At 44.1% G+C, this 19,178-nt stretch overlaps 1 protein-coding gene and 1 long non-coding RNA gene across 2 annotated transcripts in view; both read left to right on the forward strand.

Annotated features, from left to right (window-relative positions):
* Window positions 1-8,304, forward strand: part of LOC149868393 (uncharacterized) — a 132,073-nt gene extending 123,769 nt beyond the window's left edge. Inside the window, exon 3 of the long non-coding RNA XR_016440986.1 lies at window positions 5,534-8,304. This is a non-coding gene — a long non-coding RNA (uncharacterized LOC149868393). The remainder of the gene's footprint in view (window positions 1-5,533) is intronic.
* A 2,853-nt stretch (window positions 8,305-11,157) lies between these two features.
* The window catches only part of SLC12A2 (solute carrier family 12 member 2), a 104,725-nt gene continuing 96,704 nt past the window's right edge, over window positions 11,158-19,178 (forward strand). The window contains exon 1 of the mRNA XM_090038494.1: window positions 11,158-11,900. Coding sequence (XP_089894620.1) covers window positions 11,406-11,900 — 495 coding nt within the window. The 5' untranslated portion in view covers window positions 11,158-11,405. The remainder of the gene's footprint in view (window positions 11,901-19,178) is intronic.

Raw genomic sequence — 19,178 nt, forward strand, 5'->3', positions numbered from 1 at the left:
TATGAATTCTTGTGCAATGTTTCTATGCTTAAATAGCTGATGGATTCCAATCCTAGAGGCAGCTGCATTTCTTTCAAAAGTGCATCTAAGTCTTGCTATACATATTATGCAGTGCATAAAGAACTCTGCAAAGAAAAAAAAGCTACTATAACTATATGGTGAAAAAGAATGGCGTGTGATAATAAAGTGTTTATTTAACTAGGGGGGTTTACACATTGCTGATTCTCTGGCCCAACTGATTTTATAAGCTTCCTGTATGGTACACTCTCATTCCCCCCACCTATTTCAGGGACTCCCTGCAATTTCCCCCTGCCTCTCTTACAGTGTGGTGGGGGGAAAGGTTCCATATGGTCTCCCCAGCTCCCACCCCATGCTAAAATCCATCAGTCTCCCTTCATTAGGGATTCTGAGTCCTCCATTTTTCTCTGTTTATACTAGAGTCCTCTACTCTTCCCACAGCAGAGGATCTTTGCATGCCCTTGTCCTACTTTTCCCATAATTTACTTTTTCCCCTTCCCTGAGTCCAGGTTCCCCTTGTTCCCTTCCTGCGAGCCAGGGACTCTGTTCATGCCCATTTCCACTATGCCAGGGTCTTTGTCTATCACCTGTTCCCAACTTTCCCTCCATAAAATGATCTCTCAGTCTGTCCACGTGAGAACTGCTGTGCCCACCCCATTCTAAAGCCTATCATTCTTTGCACAGAGGGTGGCCTGTGAACCTCACATTACCCATTCTTTTAGGGTTCCCCATTCTCTCCACCTGTAGTCCAGGCTCTGTGTATGTCCTCATACTCTCCAAGTGGTCCTTTCCCTCAATCAGGTCCCTCCTGCAATGAACTTTGTGTGAAAATCCATTCCATATACATTAGGAACAGTGTGGGCTAGGGATTCTGTGTGCTTCCATACTCTCCTATAACAGATTCTCACAGTTCCCTTCCAGCCACATGTTCTGTATTTCTCCCATTCCAAGTTTCCTTGATCTCCCCCATGGGGATTTCTGTGTGCCCCTATTCTCCATATGTCAAGTACAGTGTGTTTATTCCCAGTTCCCTGTTCTCCCAAATGAGGATTCCCCATTTTACCTTCTATGCAAGGACCCGTGTTTCCCCCATGTCTCCCCCCTCCCCCTGATTCTTGACCACCTTGTTAGGATGTCACCACATTCTACTCCACAGGCAATTTTGTGGCTTTGCTAAACACATGGCAGACACTCCATGTGACCATTTATGTTCTGATTTTTGCCAAAATCAATAGGATTTGACTGTTGATTCCTACAACATTACCTAAAATGAGGCAGCATCCTGATTAGGGCCATCATCACAAACTTTGCGATTTCATTGGCCCCCAAAGTCTCTGCTAGATTAGCAGCCCTGAAATTGACTTGCAGCCTTCAATTTCAGACTTACTATAATTAGCCTGGTTGTTTCTTAACAATGGGTTACGAGACACTAACTGCACAGTAGCCTAATAAAACTGCACAGCAGCATGCCAGGCAAAAACCATTAACTTGGTTAACCAAGTACTAAACTTAATGCTCAGTAACTGCAGCGCACTAATAAACATGTAGACATACCCAGTAAAGGCCTAATACTGTACCTAAACTAGAGCCCCTAAAAGGTAAACCCCAGCCTTATGCATAAAGCTGAGACAATGCAGCATAACACTGGGCATGTCTACACACCCAATTAATGCACATAAATAAATTGCGGAGCAAATTGCTTCATGGTAAACTGAGCCAGGGAGGAGCAGTTTAGGTCAGGGCTGCTCCTGTCCTGGTCTGCTTTTCCTGCAGCAGCCAGAGGGGGCTCCATATGCAGCTGCCCAGGTGCCAGCCCCAGGCTGTCAGGGGGCTCTGGGGTCAGCCCCAGGCTTGCAGGGGGCTTTGGGGGCAGTCCTGAGCTGGCAGAGAGCATGGGGCCTTGCCCAGGCTCTGGGTAGCTCTTTCAGGAAGCAGAGGAGCTCCCCATGCCCTGAGGCTCCTGCAGCTAGCTGCAGTTTACTCCCAGATCAGGGTCTACACATGCATTACTGTGCAGTAAATAACACCACAGCAGGATAGTACTTGTATTTACAAGTATTTACAAGTACTATCCTGCTGTAGAGTTAATTAATCTACTCCACCCTAATAGAAACACACATGTAGCTAGATGCGTGACATTTACTGCACAGCTAATTAGTTTTCTATGCAGTAAAAATATGTGTAGATGCACACCCTGCCTACTAGAGGAATGTTACTGTATTGCTTCTGGGTCGGTAGGTAAACTCAGAATACCTCTCAAGGAAGAAACAGCATAGTGATGTTCATGTGGCACTACTCTGCAGCTAATTATTTTTGCCTTTCAGCAGTTAAAAGCTGTCAGAGGCACTGCATTTTGGCAGCTACAATGAATAGTATTGGAAATGATATAAACAACTTCCATTTTTAAAGATCTGTGGAGCATCTGGAAGGGCTGCATCCTCAATTTTGCTCCCTTAAGAGTTGAAAACTAGATGCACAGTGTTTTAATAATAATTTAGTATACTAAAGAGATCATGAGTTAATTGTATATGGAAAGTATATGACTTGACATGCTACCCCTCATTTTTTCCATATGAAAACATTTCCTTTTCCAATCAAGAAATAGGCAGAAGCATCTGTTGATTGCTTACAAATGCCTTAAGAACATATAAAGGAGTTCTGTTCAGGTGGTAATGATGATGTCATATCTATAATCGTCTATGCAATGTGTGTGGTCTATGGATTCGCTTTGTTAATGATTTCTACATTGTTTAAGAGGCAACAATCTACTATTGGCTTCAGTTGTTCAGTTGGTGACAATGAGAAAAAGTAGATGTTGCCATAGTTGTTTTCTCTTAGTTATAACCTGAGATGATCTTTTTCTGGCTTTTCTCTGCTTCCTCTACTGTGTTTTGCAAACTCTCTCTCCCTTTACTCAAATTAATTTTTTTTACGGTAGCTTTACATTACACTTTTGAGTAGTTGCTTGCTCTTACATTTATACCATAGGTTATGGAAAAAAAAACTCTCTTGCATTCTGTAATCTATATCTTTCCAGCAATATTGGAGATCATCACGATTAAGTATTGATTAAAAGTCAAAACTATGTGGTTTAAAATAAAACCATGTGGCTTAATCCTGCCCTTCTCTCCTACCCGTCCGCTGCTGAAAAAATAATTATGGATTAAATTCAAGATAAATTTATGTTTCCTTGCAAAAAAGTGCTTTGATGGTTGAGATGCCTGAAAAGATGTGCTTCTCCATCTTCTGAAGCCACCAAGGTGACTTTTATCTTTTATACACAGTCATGTACACATTTATATTAATGTATTTACTCCAAATGAATGCCTTAAAAAAACAAGTTTAGATATTTCTAATTTCATTCTTACTCAGCTCTCTCTTGAATTATATCACCAAATATTTTGTTACTATAAAGTAATACATCTGAAAATGGAAAATAATTTAAAAATGTACATTATAGATTTCTGGTGGTGAAGTAAAAGAATTTATTGTTTATTTTAAAAATATAATTAGGAAGAAGAGAATACCATGCTCTGAAAACAGGGTTGATTTTTGCCATGAACTGCAGAGCTCATTGTGACTTCTGGAGAAATTAAAAAAAATATATTATTATTTAAACTAATAGAAACCAAAGTTATATACCTTAGAAAACTTCACAATATAAACAGTAACAATTACATTACTTTTTAGCCTTTGCAGACTAAGATTTTCATCTTCTAATACCACAGATTTAATGTAAATCACTTCCCAGGAGGTAGATACCATCACAACTGGCTATAGGTTTTGTTCTGGCACTCCTCTTTAATTTACATCATCTGAACACTGGCTACAAAAAATTACTAATTTTATTTGTTTAGAAAAAATGGCTGTTTTTGAAAAGTATATCCACATTTTGAAAATATATAAACTGAATTGATATTATTGGAACTAATGGAAACTAATATTTCAATAGACTTTGAGCTATCACACTTTTGGCACCTATACAGATGCAGTAAAATTTGCTAAGAGTTTCAAATAATTTCAAAATGACACGTGTATATTTTGAAAATCATTTTCAATATGGAATTAACACAGATTGCTAATATCACTTACCAGGAGTATCCTAAACAGATGCTGGACTGACTCTTATTTTTTGTCACTGTATCCACCACTTTCATGGGACCATAACACACAAAGTCAGGGCCTTGCAGCACTTTAGTTAGGATGTATTAACACCATTTGCAGTGCTAATGTCTGAGTGTTCAAGTGCTAAGTGCCACTGTAGTTTAGTAAAATTAGGCCTTTCTGGTAAGGAGCATCTCTAGCTCATATTACCCAACATATGTTGAGCTAATGTCAGACTGCCCCACAGAGGAAATACAATCAGGAGATTCCAGTTCAATGGCAAGGGTGGGAGTGGAGCCTGAGAAAGCTGTTTATCAGGCTCCCATCCTCCTTAACACACTAGAGCCTTGAACATGCAAGGCTCCAGTGCAGCAGGGAGAGGGAGCCTGCTAATGTTTGTCAGGTTCCCACCACACCAAAGTCTTGCTGGTTCAAAGTTCTGGTGCAGTAAGGAGGCTGGGACTGGGAGTGCTACCTGCACAGCATGGGAGCCAGTCCCTGGCACTGCACTGCATGGGTGCCATGCCAGTGTTACTCCCAGCCTTGCACCACACCAGAGTCTTGAATCTGCTCCGGTGTGATTCTAGGGCTGAGACTGAAAATCAGCTGATTTTTCCATCTTGGCTCTGGGATCACACCAGAGCCAGTTCAAGACTCCTGTGTGGTACTATGATCTGTATTTAGATGGTAATAAGCATTAATGAGCCACTCCTCTGAATACTTTCTAAGTCATGTTAATGCTTACTACAATCTAAATATAACACATGCTAAATTTAACATATAACAAGGACCTGAAAGAATCAGCCTGTCCTCATCATAGCATCAAGCCTCTTAAGTGGTGTTTTGCTGTCCTGTCTACAAAGCTGTGTTTTTCATTCCAAAAGGTACCCTCAAGCCAAAATAAAGTTCCTGGATTTTAAATATGCATTCAAATGTATTGATTTGTTAAAATAAAATAAAAACGATGGAAATTTTGTTAGCTGATCTTGTTTTTATTTCTTGATAATATGGAAGCAGAAATGAAGTTATTAAGCCATCCCCTTGCTTCTTCCCTCCCAATCTGATTGGTGACTGCATCTTTTACAAGTCTGAGGGTGGGAAGTATTGTTAGAAGGTCCTGCTTTCTCTCCATCAAGGCTCTTGATGAGTGATGGAAGAAAAGCAATAGAACAATTGCATTTCAAATGGAAAACTGGACCATCTGAGCTGTGGGGAGAACAGCTATCAAACAAAGGGGAAACAGGAGGAATATGTATTACACAGGAAGAAAAGGTACCTTTTATGTATGACAGTCTTTGGTATGTGCATGGAAGCTGCAGTGGTGAAAATGATACAGGCAGTCCTCAACTTACAATGTTTTGCACTTACATTGTTTATAAACTGACACCCTGTTTCCACTTTCTGACATCAGTTTCGACTTTACAACTCTTGATCTGAAGTGATGCCATGCCAGTGAACAAGTTTGCTGCGTTGCCCATCTCCCTGGAGAACATCTGTCCAAACTTCCTTGCACATGTTCTTTAAGAAAGCAGGCAAGACTCCTGAGAAGACTCCAGCCAGGAACCCTTCAAAAAGCCCGCAAAGTCACCTCGAAGAAGTCCTTCCAATCAATATGTTTGCTACTTACACTATAAATACATTAATGTAGCTATCAGGACTTGTAGTAGAGATGATATCTTTTATTAGAACAACAAAATTTTTGCAAAAAAAAGTTCTTTAATTGGAAGCTTTTGGACACAAACACCCTTCATCAGGCATCGGAGAAAAGATTGTAAAAGTTCTCCTGGGTAGAAACGAAAGGTATATTGCTTACATAATTATATTACTTATGTAATAACTTACTAACCTAGCTATATTACACAGTCTCAGCAGAGTCACGTGACCTCCTGTGCCCACACTGTGCATTGCTTATGCTATCTACTAATTTCATTTTCTGCCCCCTAGTTCTTGTATTGTGTGAGAGAGCAAATAATAAATCCTTATTTACTTTTTCTTCACCATTTATTATTGTGTATATCCTTATCATGTCCTCCTGCACAAGTGTCTCTTTTCTAAACTGAATAGGTTGAGCCCAGGAGTCAGCAACTTTTTAGGGCAGAGTGCCAAAAACACCTGAAACCTCAGCTTGTTAGATGTTGGTGTGCCAGGGGCAGCGAGCAGGGGAGCTGCAAAGGGCCTGATCCTTGATGTGGAGCCCCCTTCTCCACTGTCCACCCTGAGGCATGTGTGCCAAGCAAAATGCCTTCATGTGCTGTGCTCTGGCACCAGTGCCAGGGGTTGCCTACCCTTGGCCTAGCCTTTTTAGTCTGTCATATGAAAGCCCCTCCATACCACTAATCCTCCTTGTTGCCCTTCTCTCCACCTTCTCTAGTACTTCAATATTCCTTTTGAGGTGTGAGGACCAGAACTGGGCACAGTATTCAAGGTGTGGCTGCACCATGGATTTATAAAGGGGCATAAAGATACTATCTGTTTTGTTTACTATTCCCTTCTTATTAATAACTAACATTTTGTTTGCCTTTTTGATAGCTGCTGAACATTGAACTGATGTTTTTAGCGAACTGTCCACAATGACCCCAGATCTCTTTTCTGTAGTAACAGGTAATGTAGAGTCCATCATAGTGTAGGTATAGTTTGGGTTATTTTTGCCCAGGTGCATCAATTTCTACTTATTTGCCATTTCATTGCTCATTTGTTCAATCATGCCAGATTCTTCTGTAGTTCCTCACCATCCACCTTGGTGTTTACCACTTTGCTTAATTTGGTGTCATGAACAAATTTTACCACCTCACTACTCACCCCCCCTTTCCAGATCATTTATGAATAGCTTAAATAGCATTGGTCCCAACACAGATTCTCCCCGTCCCCCAGGGAACCCCACTGTTTACTTCTTTCCATCCTGAAACCTGACCATTTACTCAGTCTTTGCTTTCTTTGAGTCAATTTCTAATCCATGAGTGGACATTCCCTGTAATCCTGTGATTTAGTTAAGAGCCTCTGATGGGGGACCTTGTCAAAAGCTTTTTGGAAGTCCAAATATACTGTCAACTCTGTTATCCCAATCCACCTGCTTACTGACATTGTCAAAAAACAAAATAAGTCGGTGAGGCACGATTTCCCTTTGAAAATGCCATGGTGATTCCTCCCCAGCAAGTCATGTTCATCCACGTGCTGAACAATTCTGTCATTTTCTTTTCTACCAGTTTTCCAGGGACAGTAGTTAGGTTCACTGGCCTGTAGTTCCCTGTGTCCCCTCTGACACCTTTTTTAAATATGGGATTCATGCCGGCAATCCTCCAGTCCTCTGGCACCAAGGTTGTTTTTAGTGGTAAGTTGCGCACCACAGTTAGGAGTTCAGCAACTTCCAATCTGAGCTCCTTCAGGACCCTAGGGAGAATGCCATCAGGTCCTAGTGATTTGCTACTACTTAATTTAGCAATATCCTCTATGACCTCATCTACTGAAACCTCAACTTTGGTCATCTCCTTTGACTTGTCTACTCAAATTCTTTCTTAGTTTGTCCTTTTACAGTTTTACATTTGCTTTGCCAGTGTTTATGCTCTTTCTTATTTTCCCCATGAGGATTTGACTTCCACTTTTTGAAAGAAGCCTTTTTTCTGCGTATTGCCTCTGCAACTATGCCAGAAAACCATACTGGCTTTCTTTTGCTGTGCTTTCCATTTCTTTGATTTGCAATATTCATTTACTTTGTGCCTCCAAGATGGTGTTCTTATGCAGTTCCTATGCTGCCTGGAAGTGTCACACTTCCTTAGGGGCTTCTTTTAATTTCCGGCTAAGTAGCTTCCTCATTTTGGTGTAGTCTCTCTTTTTAAAATTAAATGCCTCTGTGGGAATTTTCTTGTCTCTCTTCCTACATGGCTGTCAGATCCAGTTGCACTGTGGCCACTTTTGCCAAGCATCTCAGTAATACTTGCCTTTTGCACCAAATCCTGTGCACTACTTAGCACTAGCCCAAAAATGACCTTTTTCTTCTTTTAGGTTCCAGCACTAACTGCTCCAGGAAGCAGTCTTTTATAACATCAAGAAATTTGGTTTCTACATCCTGGCCAGGTGTTAGACTGACCCAGTCTATTTGTCTAGTTGAAGCCCCCCATTATTACTGCATTTTCTGCTGTTGCAGCAGCTCAACTTCCTTAGCATTTCTAGCTCATTACTGCGGTCTGGGCGTCAGTAGTATATCCCTAGACACACTTTTTTTTTTCTATTTAAATCCAGGATTTCTATCCACAAATATTCTATAGTACCTCTCATATCAGGTGAAAAATCTAACCTATTTGATTTGATGCAGTCCTTGATGCAGAGTGCCACTTCCCTACCAGTATGACCTACTCTGTGGTTCCTGTATAATTTGTATCCTAGTATTACAGCATCCCATTGATTGTCCTCATTCCATCATGTTTCAGAGATATCTGTTATGTCAATATCATGATTTACTGCTAAGCAGTCAAATTCCCCCACCTCTGATCTTCTAGCATTAGTATACAATCATGTGTACTTTTTATTGTTGCCTGGCTGGTTACTTGTGTGTCACCTTTTACTTGCTAAAGTTACTAACTTGTGCTTGTCTTCACGCTATTTCTTATCCCCATTGTTTATGGTGCATGTGTCAGTCTGAATGCAGTTCTGCACCTGCCAGCTTTCCCCCCATTTTGAGTTTAAAAGCTGTTCTACCACCTCTTTAATGTTATTTGCCAGCAGTTTGGTTGGCTTAGATGGAGACCATCCCTTCTGTACCGGCTCCCCTTGTTCTAAAAGGTCGCCCAGTTCCCAATAAACCTAAACCCTTCTTCCCTGCACTGTCATCACACTCATGCATCAAGTCTCTGGAGCATTGCCTGTCTACCAGGGTCTGCATGTGGCACTGGAAGCATTTCAGAGAATGCTATCATAGTGGTCCTGGACTTCAACCTCCTACCTAGCAGACTAAATTTAGCTTCCAGGACCTACCAACTACCCTTACCTACATGGACCATGACCACTGGCTCTTCTCCAGCCCTTCCTAGCAGTTTATCTACACATCTTGAGAGGTCTGTTTCCTTTGCACCTGGCAGGCAAATCACCATGCAGTCCTCTTGGAGGTCACAAACCTGGTTATGTGCTTAATAATTGAATCCCCTACTACCAACTCCTGTCTCCTTCTATCCTGTGGGGATCCCTCCCTTGGAGGAATACCCGTGGTGCAAGAGGATGCTGTAATATTAGCTGGAAGGTCCCATCTAAGAGAGTTTCTCTTCTTCCCAGCTTCATGTCCTCGATCCCTGATGCACTCATCCTCCTCAGCAGCATGGCACTTGCTACAGTGGAGGTGGGAGTGCTCTACTATGTCCCAGAAAGCTGCATTTATGAATCTCTTTGCCTCCTGTAGCTGCTCCAGTTCTGCCACCCTAATCTGGAGAGAATGCACTTGCTCTCTCAGAGCCAGTCCTAGCACCAGGTGCGCACATATGGAACTTGCCCCCTGGCAAGTAATCATACATGCTGCACCTGGTACAATAAACTGGGTAGCCCCTGCCCTGCTGCTGGACTTCTACCTGCATACTTTTTAAAAGCGTTGCACTTAATCGCTCCAATAATATTTCTTTCCTTCCATGTATGGAACAATGGGGAGGCTAATGATCAGCATGCAGTGATGCAGGGGAGGTGGAAGGGTAAGAAGTGGCACCTGCCTGGGAGAGTCAGGCAGATGAGGGAAACCCAGCAGATGTCTGGGATACTTTGAGAGTTGCTGAAGGGGGACACTGGGAAGAGTGTGCTGGAGTAAATGGGAAGAGCTGATGTTATTGTGCCAAGGGAAGCAAGCAAGATAGGTAATCTTCAATGCTGACACCAGGGTAGGCCTGGTGCACTCTTCTCTTTAGGTAGTTATCCCCAAATGTCTGCTATGTGCATGACACTCAGGTTTGTAGGGACTCATCTCCTCTCCCCTAATTTCTCCAGTTCCAATGGTTTTTCAGTCAAATTGTGAACAGCAAGTTTTAGGGCAGTGGTATCTAACCTTTTTAGACTTGAGGCACCCTTCATTAGATTCAAGGCATCTATTAAAAAAACTTATTCTAGTGCTTGCCTCCTTGCAGGGGCAGGGATGGGCAGTGGGGCAGGGGAACAGCTAGGCAGGGACTGAGCCTGTGCTTTATCCCCTCGCACCTCAGAGCACCCTTCAAAAGATCTTGCAGCACCTCTAAGGGCCCTGGCACCTTGGTTGAGAATCACTGGTTTAGGCCAGTGGTGCCCAATCTTTTCACTCTGTGTCCCAGATGTGCAGTGCCAGGTTCTTCTGTGGCCTGGATCCAGCTGATGGGCCTGATCCAGCTGCAAGGCCCCAACCTTGATCCAGATGCCTGGGGGCAGGCAGAAGCGGCCCTAATCTGGATGCCTCCAGTGGAACAGCCCCAATCCTGACATGGAGCTGGGGTGTGGGGAGCATCTCGGTCCTCCTACTTATATCCAGGGTTGGGGTGGGATGAGGCAGGGCAGGGAAGGGCAGCCCTGATCTGGGCACATGGGAGCCACTCCCTCTTCCACTCTCCCATCTGGACAAAGCAGCCCGGCTCCAATCTATGTGTGTGTGGGGGGTAGACAGTAGGAGCAGCTGGCCAGATCCAGATGTGGAAGTGGGGGTAGGGGTTAAGGCACCCCCTTTGCTGCAACAACCCCTGCCAAGTTAGACCCAGCTGCATGCAGCTGCCCCCCCTGCCAATTTTTCCCACCTGCAGGGGAGCCCGCCTGTCACGGATCTGGCCCGCAGGCCAAAGGGTTAGGTACCCCCAGCTACATGGGGCCTGCTGGGTGGTAGCAAGAACCGGGGTGGGGTGGGGAGGGGAAGGGCAAAGGCAAGCAGGGACAGACGCCCCCAGGAATAGGCGTCCCATCCCCCCAGCCTCACCCGCCCTGAGGAAGCTCGCACCCAGCATCTCCTCAAGAGCACCCCGTCCCTCCCCCCAGCCACGCGCTACCCAACTCCTCTCGCGAGATCTCGGGCCCCGCAGCACCCGGCAACTTTTCAAACACGGCCGGCGGAGGAGGCGTCACCCCCCGCGCCCCCCCGGCCCTGAGGCGGCCTGCGGGCTCCGCCCCTCCCCCCAGCGAGGCGCGGCCGTTGCTGCAGCGCGGCGGGGCGGGGCGGGGCGGGAGCGGGAGGCGGGCGCGGCGGCGCGTTGCCCCGGCCCCGGCGCGGCGCCAGCCCCGGGCGCTGGTTGGCGGTTTAAAGCAGCCGGGCCGCGCGGGGCTCGCGAGCAGCAGCAGCCGCAGCAGCAGCCGCAGCCATGGAGGGCGAGCAGCCGGCGCCATCGCGGCACAAGGCGGCGGAGCAGCAGCAGGATGAGGCGGCGGCGGGCGGCGACGCGCTGGGCCGGCCGCTGGCCCCGACCGCCAGCCAGAGCCGCTTCCAGGTGGACCTGGTGGCGGAGGGCGGCGGCGGGCGGGCGCCGGGCCGGGGCGGCGAGGACTCGGAGGCCAAGGGCCGGTTCCGCGTGAACTTCGTGGACCCGTCGGCTGAGAGCCCGGGGGAGCCCGAGGTGCCCGGCTACCCCAACGGCGGCGACACGGTGCGCAGCGAGGGCAGCATGGTGTCGGGCGGCGCCGGCGGGGCCCCGCACTACTGCTACGACACGCACACCAACACCTACTACCTGCGCACCTTCGGTCACAACACCATGGACGCCGTGCCCCGCATCGACCACTACCGCCACACGGCCGCCGAGCTGGGCGAGAAGCTCATCCGGCCCAGTCTGGCCGAGCTGCACGACGAGCTGGACAAGGTGAGGCGGCCCCGGGACCGGGGCGCTTGGCAGGCGCCTGCCTCCGCGTGGCGAGGCGGCGTGGGGCCGGCTGAGCGCATCCCTCATTCTGCCCTTCCCGGCTGCAAGGGACCTGCAGCGGCATGTCCCGCCCCTCATTTTCCCCGAGGCAGAGAGATGCAGCTGCTGCCGAGCCGGCAGAAGACTTGGCAGCTTCCCTGGGCAACATGTTCCTCATCCTGCTGCTTTCGTGGCTTTGTGCATCCCTTGCCCTCCCTTTCCAGGCTGGAAGGGACCTGCAGGGTCTTGTCTATCCCGGTAGGCGCACACTGGGTTTCCCCAAGGCAGAGATCTGCAGCTGCTTCTGAACCGGCAGATTTCACAGCTTCTCTCAGCATCTTGCTGCTTGTCCTGCTGCTCTCACAGTTACCCAGTCTTGACAGGCACTTGAATCCACATGGGGGGGCAGGAGGGAGCTGTCATGGGGCTGGGTGCTTTGTGCATCCCTCATCCTCCCTTTCCAGGCTGGAAGGGACCCACAGGGTCTTGTTCAGCCCCTTCCTTTCCCCAAGGCAGACAGATGCAGCTGCTACTGAACCGGCAGAAGATTTGGCAGGTTCCCTCGGCATCTTGTTCCTTGTCCCGCTGCTCTCACAGTTACCAAGGGTTTTTTTTTTCTTCTTTTCCCCCCTGAGATCGGATCTCAATGCACCTGTCTCTAGCTCAGTGCTGCTGCAGAGCAACATCCCTGAAATGAGTGGAGTTTTTGAGAGGGAATCGGACTCACTCAAATTTTGCATTGTGTTATTAGCATTATATACACAGACAGGTGACTGGTGCTGGGGAGATGCTCAGGAAGCGAGAAGGCTTGAGCAGGTGACTTCCTCTGGCCTGTCAGCCCTCCTCACGAGGGTTCCTGCGTGCCCCCGCCCCCCCTAGTGCTGCCCTACTGAGCTCTGGACGGCTCCTGGGAGGAGGGAGAAGGATGCCTTGCTGCGGTCCATCTTTCCCTTGCTTGCCTCATTCCCTTTCATCATTAAGCCCTTGGAGCCGTGTCGCTGCCAGCTTCCCCTGTTTTAGAGCAGCCGGCATGTTTTCCATGGCATATGACAGTAAAAGGGTCAGCAGCTCTGCTTAACAGATGCTCTAATTCACATAGGAAGTAAATTTGTCCTGGGTGTGATAGAGGTCAGAGCCAGCATACATTTACGGGGTCCCCCCTGGTGCTGTTTTCTGGGCAAATGAATGCTTGGTGGATGGATCTGGTCTAGATTTTTCTTGGCTTTGGAAGCCCTATTTGAAGACTACTTTTGCTCTAGATCACAATTGCAGTGTTTGCATTATGTCTTATTAAAATGCCTTGGATGGGGGGTAGTGGGGGAAGGAAGTCTTAGGTTTCTTAATCTCTTTTTTCCATTCAAGTGCCCTGTATTAGCAGCTGTCTTTCCAATAGTAAGTTACTTAAGACGAAATAATGCTTTCCTTTGTACTGGTAATTGATGCATACCACATAGCTATAGCCATTTCTGTTCTCTTTCCCTGTATATTTCTAATAGAATTCTTACCTGACTTCCTTTTAAGGCAAGGTTCTCCATTGCCTTAAGTTTAATGTCTCTGAGTTGTGATGCTAGTTTGTTTAGCCTGTACTGCTGATCAGTTTCTGAATTTTGCAGGTTTGTACCCTTCGCTGCAGACCGTTGCAGGAGTTGGGAACAACACACTTGCAGGCAAGGTTGTACGAGGCATAGTTCTGGTGGAAACTATTGCTTAAGTTCGAAAAATGTCAAGGCAAGGAAAGGCATGATATCCAGTAGTTTCTAAGAGTGAAGTCTTGATGTACTTCCCTCATTCCACCTCCGTCCTGTCTGCCTCTCCACCCCACCCCTTCCCCCATTCCTCTACTTTTGGAATCCAGGTAAATTTTGCTATTGCCTTTAGGAGGCTGTGCTTTTGGAGGAAGGTATCAAGATCTCAGCTTGACATGTTTCCTACCCATAGTGCTAAATGTTATGTAGTTTATAACAGGTTTGAATGTCATTCCTGTTTTAACAAATGTAATGTTAAAACCTACAATCAAAGTCCATTTATATGGAAATACTTTGTGCTCCCCTGAAATGCTGTAGATTTAATATATCAACTACATAAAAAAATCCTTAAACTGTTTTTCATTATTGGTCTGTTTTAGTTTCTCCTATCTTTCCTTACTACGTACATCATTCTTATAAGCTGATTATCTAGAACCAGTGAGACGTTGATAATTTTCTTCTTTTTTGTGGCTTTTCATACATACTGGAATATAATGTGTGTTATTTTTCATTATATAACACACGTGTGTGTGTGTGTTTGTGTATGCATCTATGAAAATTAGCAATGTCTCACTGTTTCTAAATAATCAGGTATATTCTTTTTTGCAAGCTAAGGTAAATGACACCTTGTAGATTTGGAAGCGACAGCAACACTCAGAACTGGGATCTCTCCTCTCTCTCTCTTAAGAGCATAGTGATTGAAGAAACTACTTTGTTCTCAGTCAACCACCCATGACCTTTTGGTATTCTGAAACAGCATCAGTTTTAAACAGCCACAACATCTAAAACACTTCAGCAGGAAACCTAAGTCAAATTCTGTTTTGAGATGTCACCCTGACTGGGTAGTGGGTGAGAAGGGGAGGGGATGTAGGAGCAGTGTGTGGAGGTAGATAATATTTTTATAGTTAGATTGGTCTAATTAGGCCAAAACAAAAGCAGATAACTCAAACTTGTTAACTTCATAAGTTGTCATGTAGTATTTGTTGTGGATGTGTCTGTTGCAGGGAAGCTTGGTCTTGAAAAAAGTTGTGTGTTTAAAACTGAATGGGAGTCTATGGTGGTCTGATAATTTTAACTTTTATTAAAGTGTGGTGCTCATAGATGTATGCAAATGCTTAAATTTAAATTCTTTCCACTGAATCGCTTAGCCCCTAATGTAGTATGTGTTGTCTTTACAGTGCTTAATAGATGCTAACAGGTGCATCCTCCTGACGGTGAGGGTAAGCATTAGCCTCCATTTTAGAGATATGGAAAAGGAGGTGTGTTTTGCAGTCTGTGGCATTTAATTTGTGTGGAAACCAATATTGGAAGTAAAGTATTGTAAATAATTGTACAACTATGGCACAAAGTGCCTGTGGGGTTTTTTAAATCTTTCTCCATGATATGAATACTATAACCACATCCTACAACTACATGGCTGCCTTCAGGTCACATAATATGTGCCTTTTAAACCAGAGAGATGTCATGCTTAGAAGCAAATGGCACAATGGATTTTGTATATCTTGCTTGTAAATACCTCTGCTTTAAGGAGGGGTGGGAGACCCCCAGCAGTGTTGGGTGTTCTTGTCTTACTCAAAACTCAGGCCTCTACATGGTGGTTGGATTACCTGTGCATATTTCAGCATGCAGTCAGTGAAGGCTCAGCTGTAGGCTTCAATACAAAAAGTTTCAGTAATAACACTTCAGCCAAAGGTATGGCTCAAAATAACTATAGCATACACAAATGCATAAGGCAAAATTTAGTGGCACACCTGGTGTCAACTGTCATAGTGTCACTAAGGTCAGTTTGTTAGCTGAAGGTCTACCCCAGGAGGCACAAACATCTGAAGTGCTACAGGAACTGTATTCATTCCTATCTTGGGCAAAATGTTTTGACTAGTCTTAAACATGTCCCTTACTTAATATCAACATAAACTTAAAAATCTAGAAGCTTGTAATACCACATGCTTCTCTTCATATTGTACTTTTAACCATCAGATTGACTGACTGGGGTCCTAATAGTAAAGATCATGTCCAAAATAATCATCATGGGGGGGGGGGGGGGGAGGGGGCGGAAAACTAGGGAAGGAAAAAGTCACACATCTGTCTTCGCTTAACTTTTAGCTGGGACTCACACAAGCATTACTGTAAAAATAAAAATCACCTATGTAGTTTAGTTTTTCTTTTTCAATTTAAGATACTTTTATATCTAGGTTTCAGTACTTGTTGTTTGATTTATTTCTTGGGTTCTCCTACACAATACTCTGGTATACAAATACATATAATATCCCGTTTCTGGTTTCATAATTTTAATGTAACTGGGAGGAAGGTTGTACCTAAAAATAATGTTGAGGCTTATAAAACTTACTGTTGTTGGGAATATATGGTATGTAAATTGATTAGATTAACACTCTTAGTCTGTGGAAATAGGTTCCATGTAATACAGTCTGGGTTTGAATTTGGAAACAGATTACTGGTTGTCAGCATCACTCTCAGAGGTTAAATTAATGGACGAGCTGCCTTCAACTACAATCTTTTTGACATTTAAATTGACCTACAATGTGCTACATGCTGAATTTGTCAGATGTCCTTTCTTTAGTTAACTACTATTTAGGGGAGGTATCTGAATTTAGCTGTCACCTATGAGTGCATTGCTCTATCCTGTGATGATCTGATTAGCGTGAATTTTTTTAGAACACACTTTTTTGATGGTGTTACTTTAAGGTGCAAGAGAAATTATTTAGTGTTATTATGCTAGTTGTAATCTTAATTTAAATACTGTTTAGTCTAAATGCTGATCTGTTGAGAGAGGTCCAAAATTTGAAGGAAGGCTGAAAAGGGATGAGGGTACTGCAGAAAATTTGCATATGGTATGGAACCTGTTGACACAGGCTTAAAAAATCATAGTGGGGAAAACTACTTAATCATTTTTGTTACGTCTTTTTTACTGAGGGAGGAGGAGAGAATTGTACAAAGTTATATTGGTGTTCTTGTTACTTGTAGGAAATTGTATGGTATGCTCTCACTGAAAAGAAGAGACTATGCTCCTCTATCATCTGGGTGGGGAAATGCACACATACTTTGTTTAGGTGCATGAACCAGTATCTTACTTCATACTTCGCCAATACCATTTTATTTCCAAGTTAATGTCTGCTTCTTGCAGGATTCAGCAAATACCTCCAGACGCAACATTTTCCCCCACACCCATAATTTGGGAGGTTTAGGGGAAGCTCCATGTACCTTACTTTTTAACTGTAAAGAAGTTAACCTTGAATATCACATAATTTTCAATTACGTCTTTAACCAAGATGCTGTAGTCAGCAAGAAGGTTTATATCCCTAATTTCACATCTACAATGGCACTCCAACCCCACTTCATCAGGCAGCATAGTTCTAAACCAAAGAATTAATTGTGCTATATACAGTGCTTCTATTTCAGAACTTTAATGTATAGTTGTTTCAGGAGTGCTCGAAATGAAGACGGTATTGTCTTAGGTTCGTTCAGAAACAGTTTCTCTTGGGATAACATTTAAACCTCTTAAATTTTAGAAGAAATTTTTTTTTTAAACAAATGTGAAATGTAATTCTTCTTTTCAGTGTTCAAATGTGAACTCTAATGCCACTTTGCTTGACTCCTTTGGGGCACTGGTAACTGGTTAATATGTGAAGCAAGCCCTCTACTGGTAGCTGTGGTCTCGTTTCTATCCAAGTTGTTTTCAGAAGATTCCATCCAGTTTCTTTGAGGTAGGAGGCCACAGAAACAGGAGTGGTCAGAGTAGCAAAAATATACCAAAATGAAGTTGTGGGATACAAGAAGTTGCAAGAATTGCCTCCGTTCAGAAGAGAGGTGGGTAGATAACTGGAAATCTGACAGGGTGGATTGTTGGCTTATTTTTTTTAATTTTTTTTTTTTTTAAAGCAAATAATATGACTTGCTGACTAATTGTGATTAGTGTTGATTTATACTTAACCTTGGTACATATAAGCCTTACATTATTTCATTTTTAAATGTGCATGGGCAAAGCATGTTCTTCTTAGGCAATCATGTAACTTTTAACATATTTGTTCAGATTTTTAATTTTTACCTCTTAGAAAATGGTGAACATTTGAGTCTAGTTAAGCTTACATCATTCCTCCTCCTCCCCTCCCCCATTGGTACTGGGCATTATTTGAATGAGAATGGAAATTCAGTTAAAATGCACAAAAAACATATTAAGAACTTTTTTCCCTATTGGGAACTTAGCACCTAAAGGGACCTCCTGGGACACTGAGTTCAGTCTGTGTTACGTTAGGTGACCATGTCATAGTTAGTAAAACCTTTTCTCACATCTGAAGGGTTCGTCTGCACTACTTCCATTGGAAAGCTGTTTATGAATCTTGTTTCTCTGTCTGCTGGAAATCAAAAGGCTTGTAACCTAAACTTATTCAGGGCCAGTCAATAGCTACTTGTAATTTGGCCAGCTTTGTGTGTTAGCTTAAGTAGCTCTCTTCCTTCCCCAGCATTTACCCCAGATATGCACTTAGAGCAGTCCTGTCCCCTTTCTTTCAGCCTTCATCCTGTTTGTCATAAGGTCTTTTGCCTCCTGTAAGATGGGTGTCCATTTCCTGATCATTCGGGTTTCCTTTTTTTATGTTCCATTTTGTTTGAACTTTACTTGAACATTGACTGGGACTGTGTTTGAGTTGAGGGGTCTCACCAGTGCCATAAATAATTACTTTACTACTCCCTTATTTTTATTGGAAATGACTAGCCTGATGTATCCTAGGATCATATCTGTGTCTCTCTACAGTTACATTATGTTGGCTGTGTCCTACAGTAAGCTCATCTTTCCTTTTGTTTGTAACTCTTGACATACAGCAGGAGCTTTTAGTTTCAGTAGGAGTCCTATCCTGATTCTGTTAAATTTTATCTTATGTTTGTTATGATCGGAAGAACTGGATGACATTAAAAACTATGACTTGTTGGTTGTCCCCTGTATTGACAGTGTCTCTGAATATTTGGTCAGAGATGAAACTTTGATAGCGGAAGCCCATCTCTTCCCATTCTAAGACTGTTCCTTGAGGAACTCCAGTAAGAACATCCACCCAACCAAAAGTTTCCTTCAGCACAACTTGTTGTCTCCCTACTTCAGCTTCTCAGCCTTATTCGGATGAGCGTGGCTGTGTGGCATGTGGTGCTGCAGACACACCACATACCGCACATTCAGTTGCTCTTTGCATTATAGATGTTAGGGTTGGAAGGGACCTCAATAGATCATTGAGTCTGACCCCTGTGTAGGCAGGAAAGAGTGCTGGGTTCAGATGACCCCAGCCAGATGCCTATCTAACCTCCTCTTGAAGACCCCCAGGGTAGGGGAGAGCACCATGTCCCTTGGGAGCCCATTCCAGATTTTGGCCACTCTAACTGTGAAGAAGTTCTTCCTAATGTCCAGTTTAAATCTGCTATCTGCTAGCTTATGGCCATTATTTCTTGTAACCCCCAGGGGCACCTTGGTGAGTAGAGCCTCACCAATTCC

Source organism: Crocodylus siamensis, chromosome 3 (assembly GCF_052110815.1).
Source record: "Crocodylus siamensis isolate JL-2025a chromosome 3, ASM5211081v1, whole genome shotgun sequence".
Classification (NCBI taxonomy): Eukaryota; Metazoa; Chordata; order Crocodylia; family Crocodylidae; genus Crocodylus; species Crocodylus siamensis.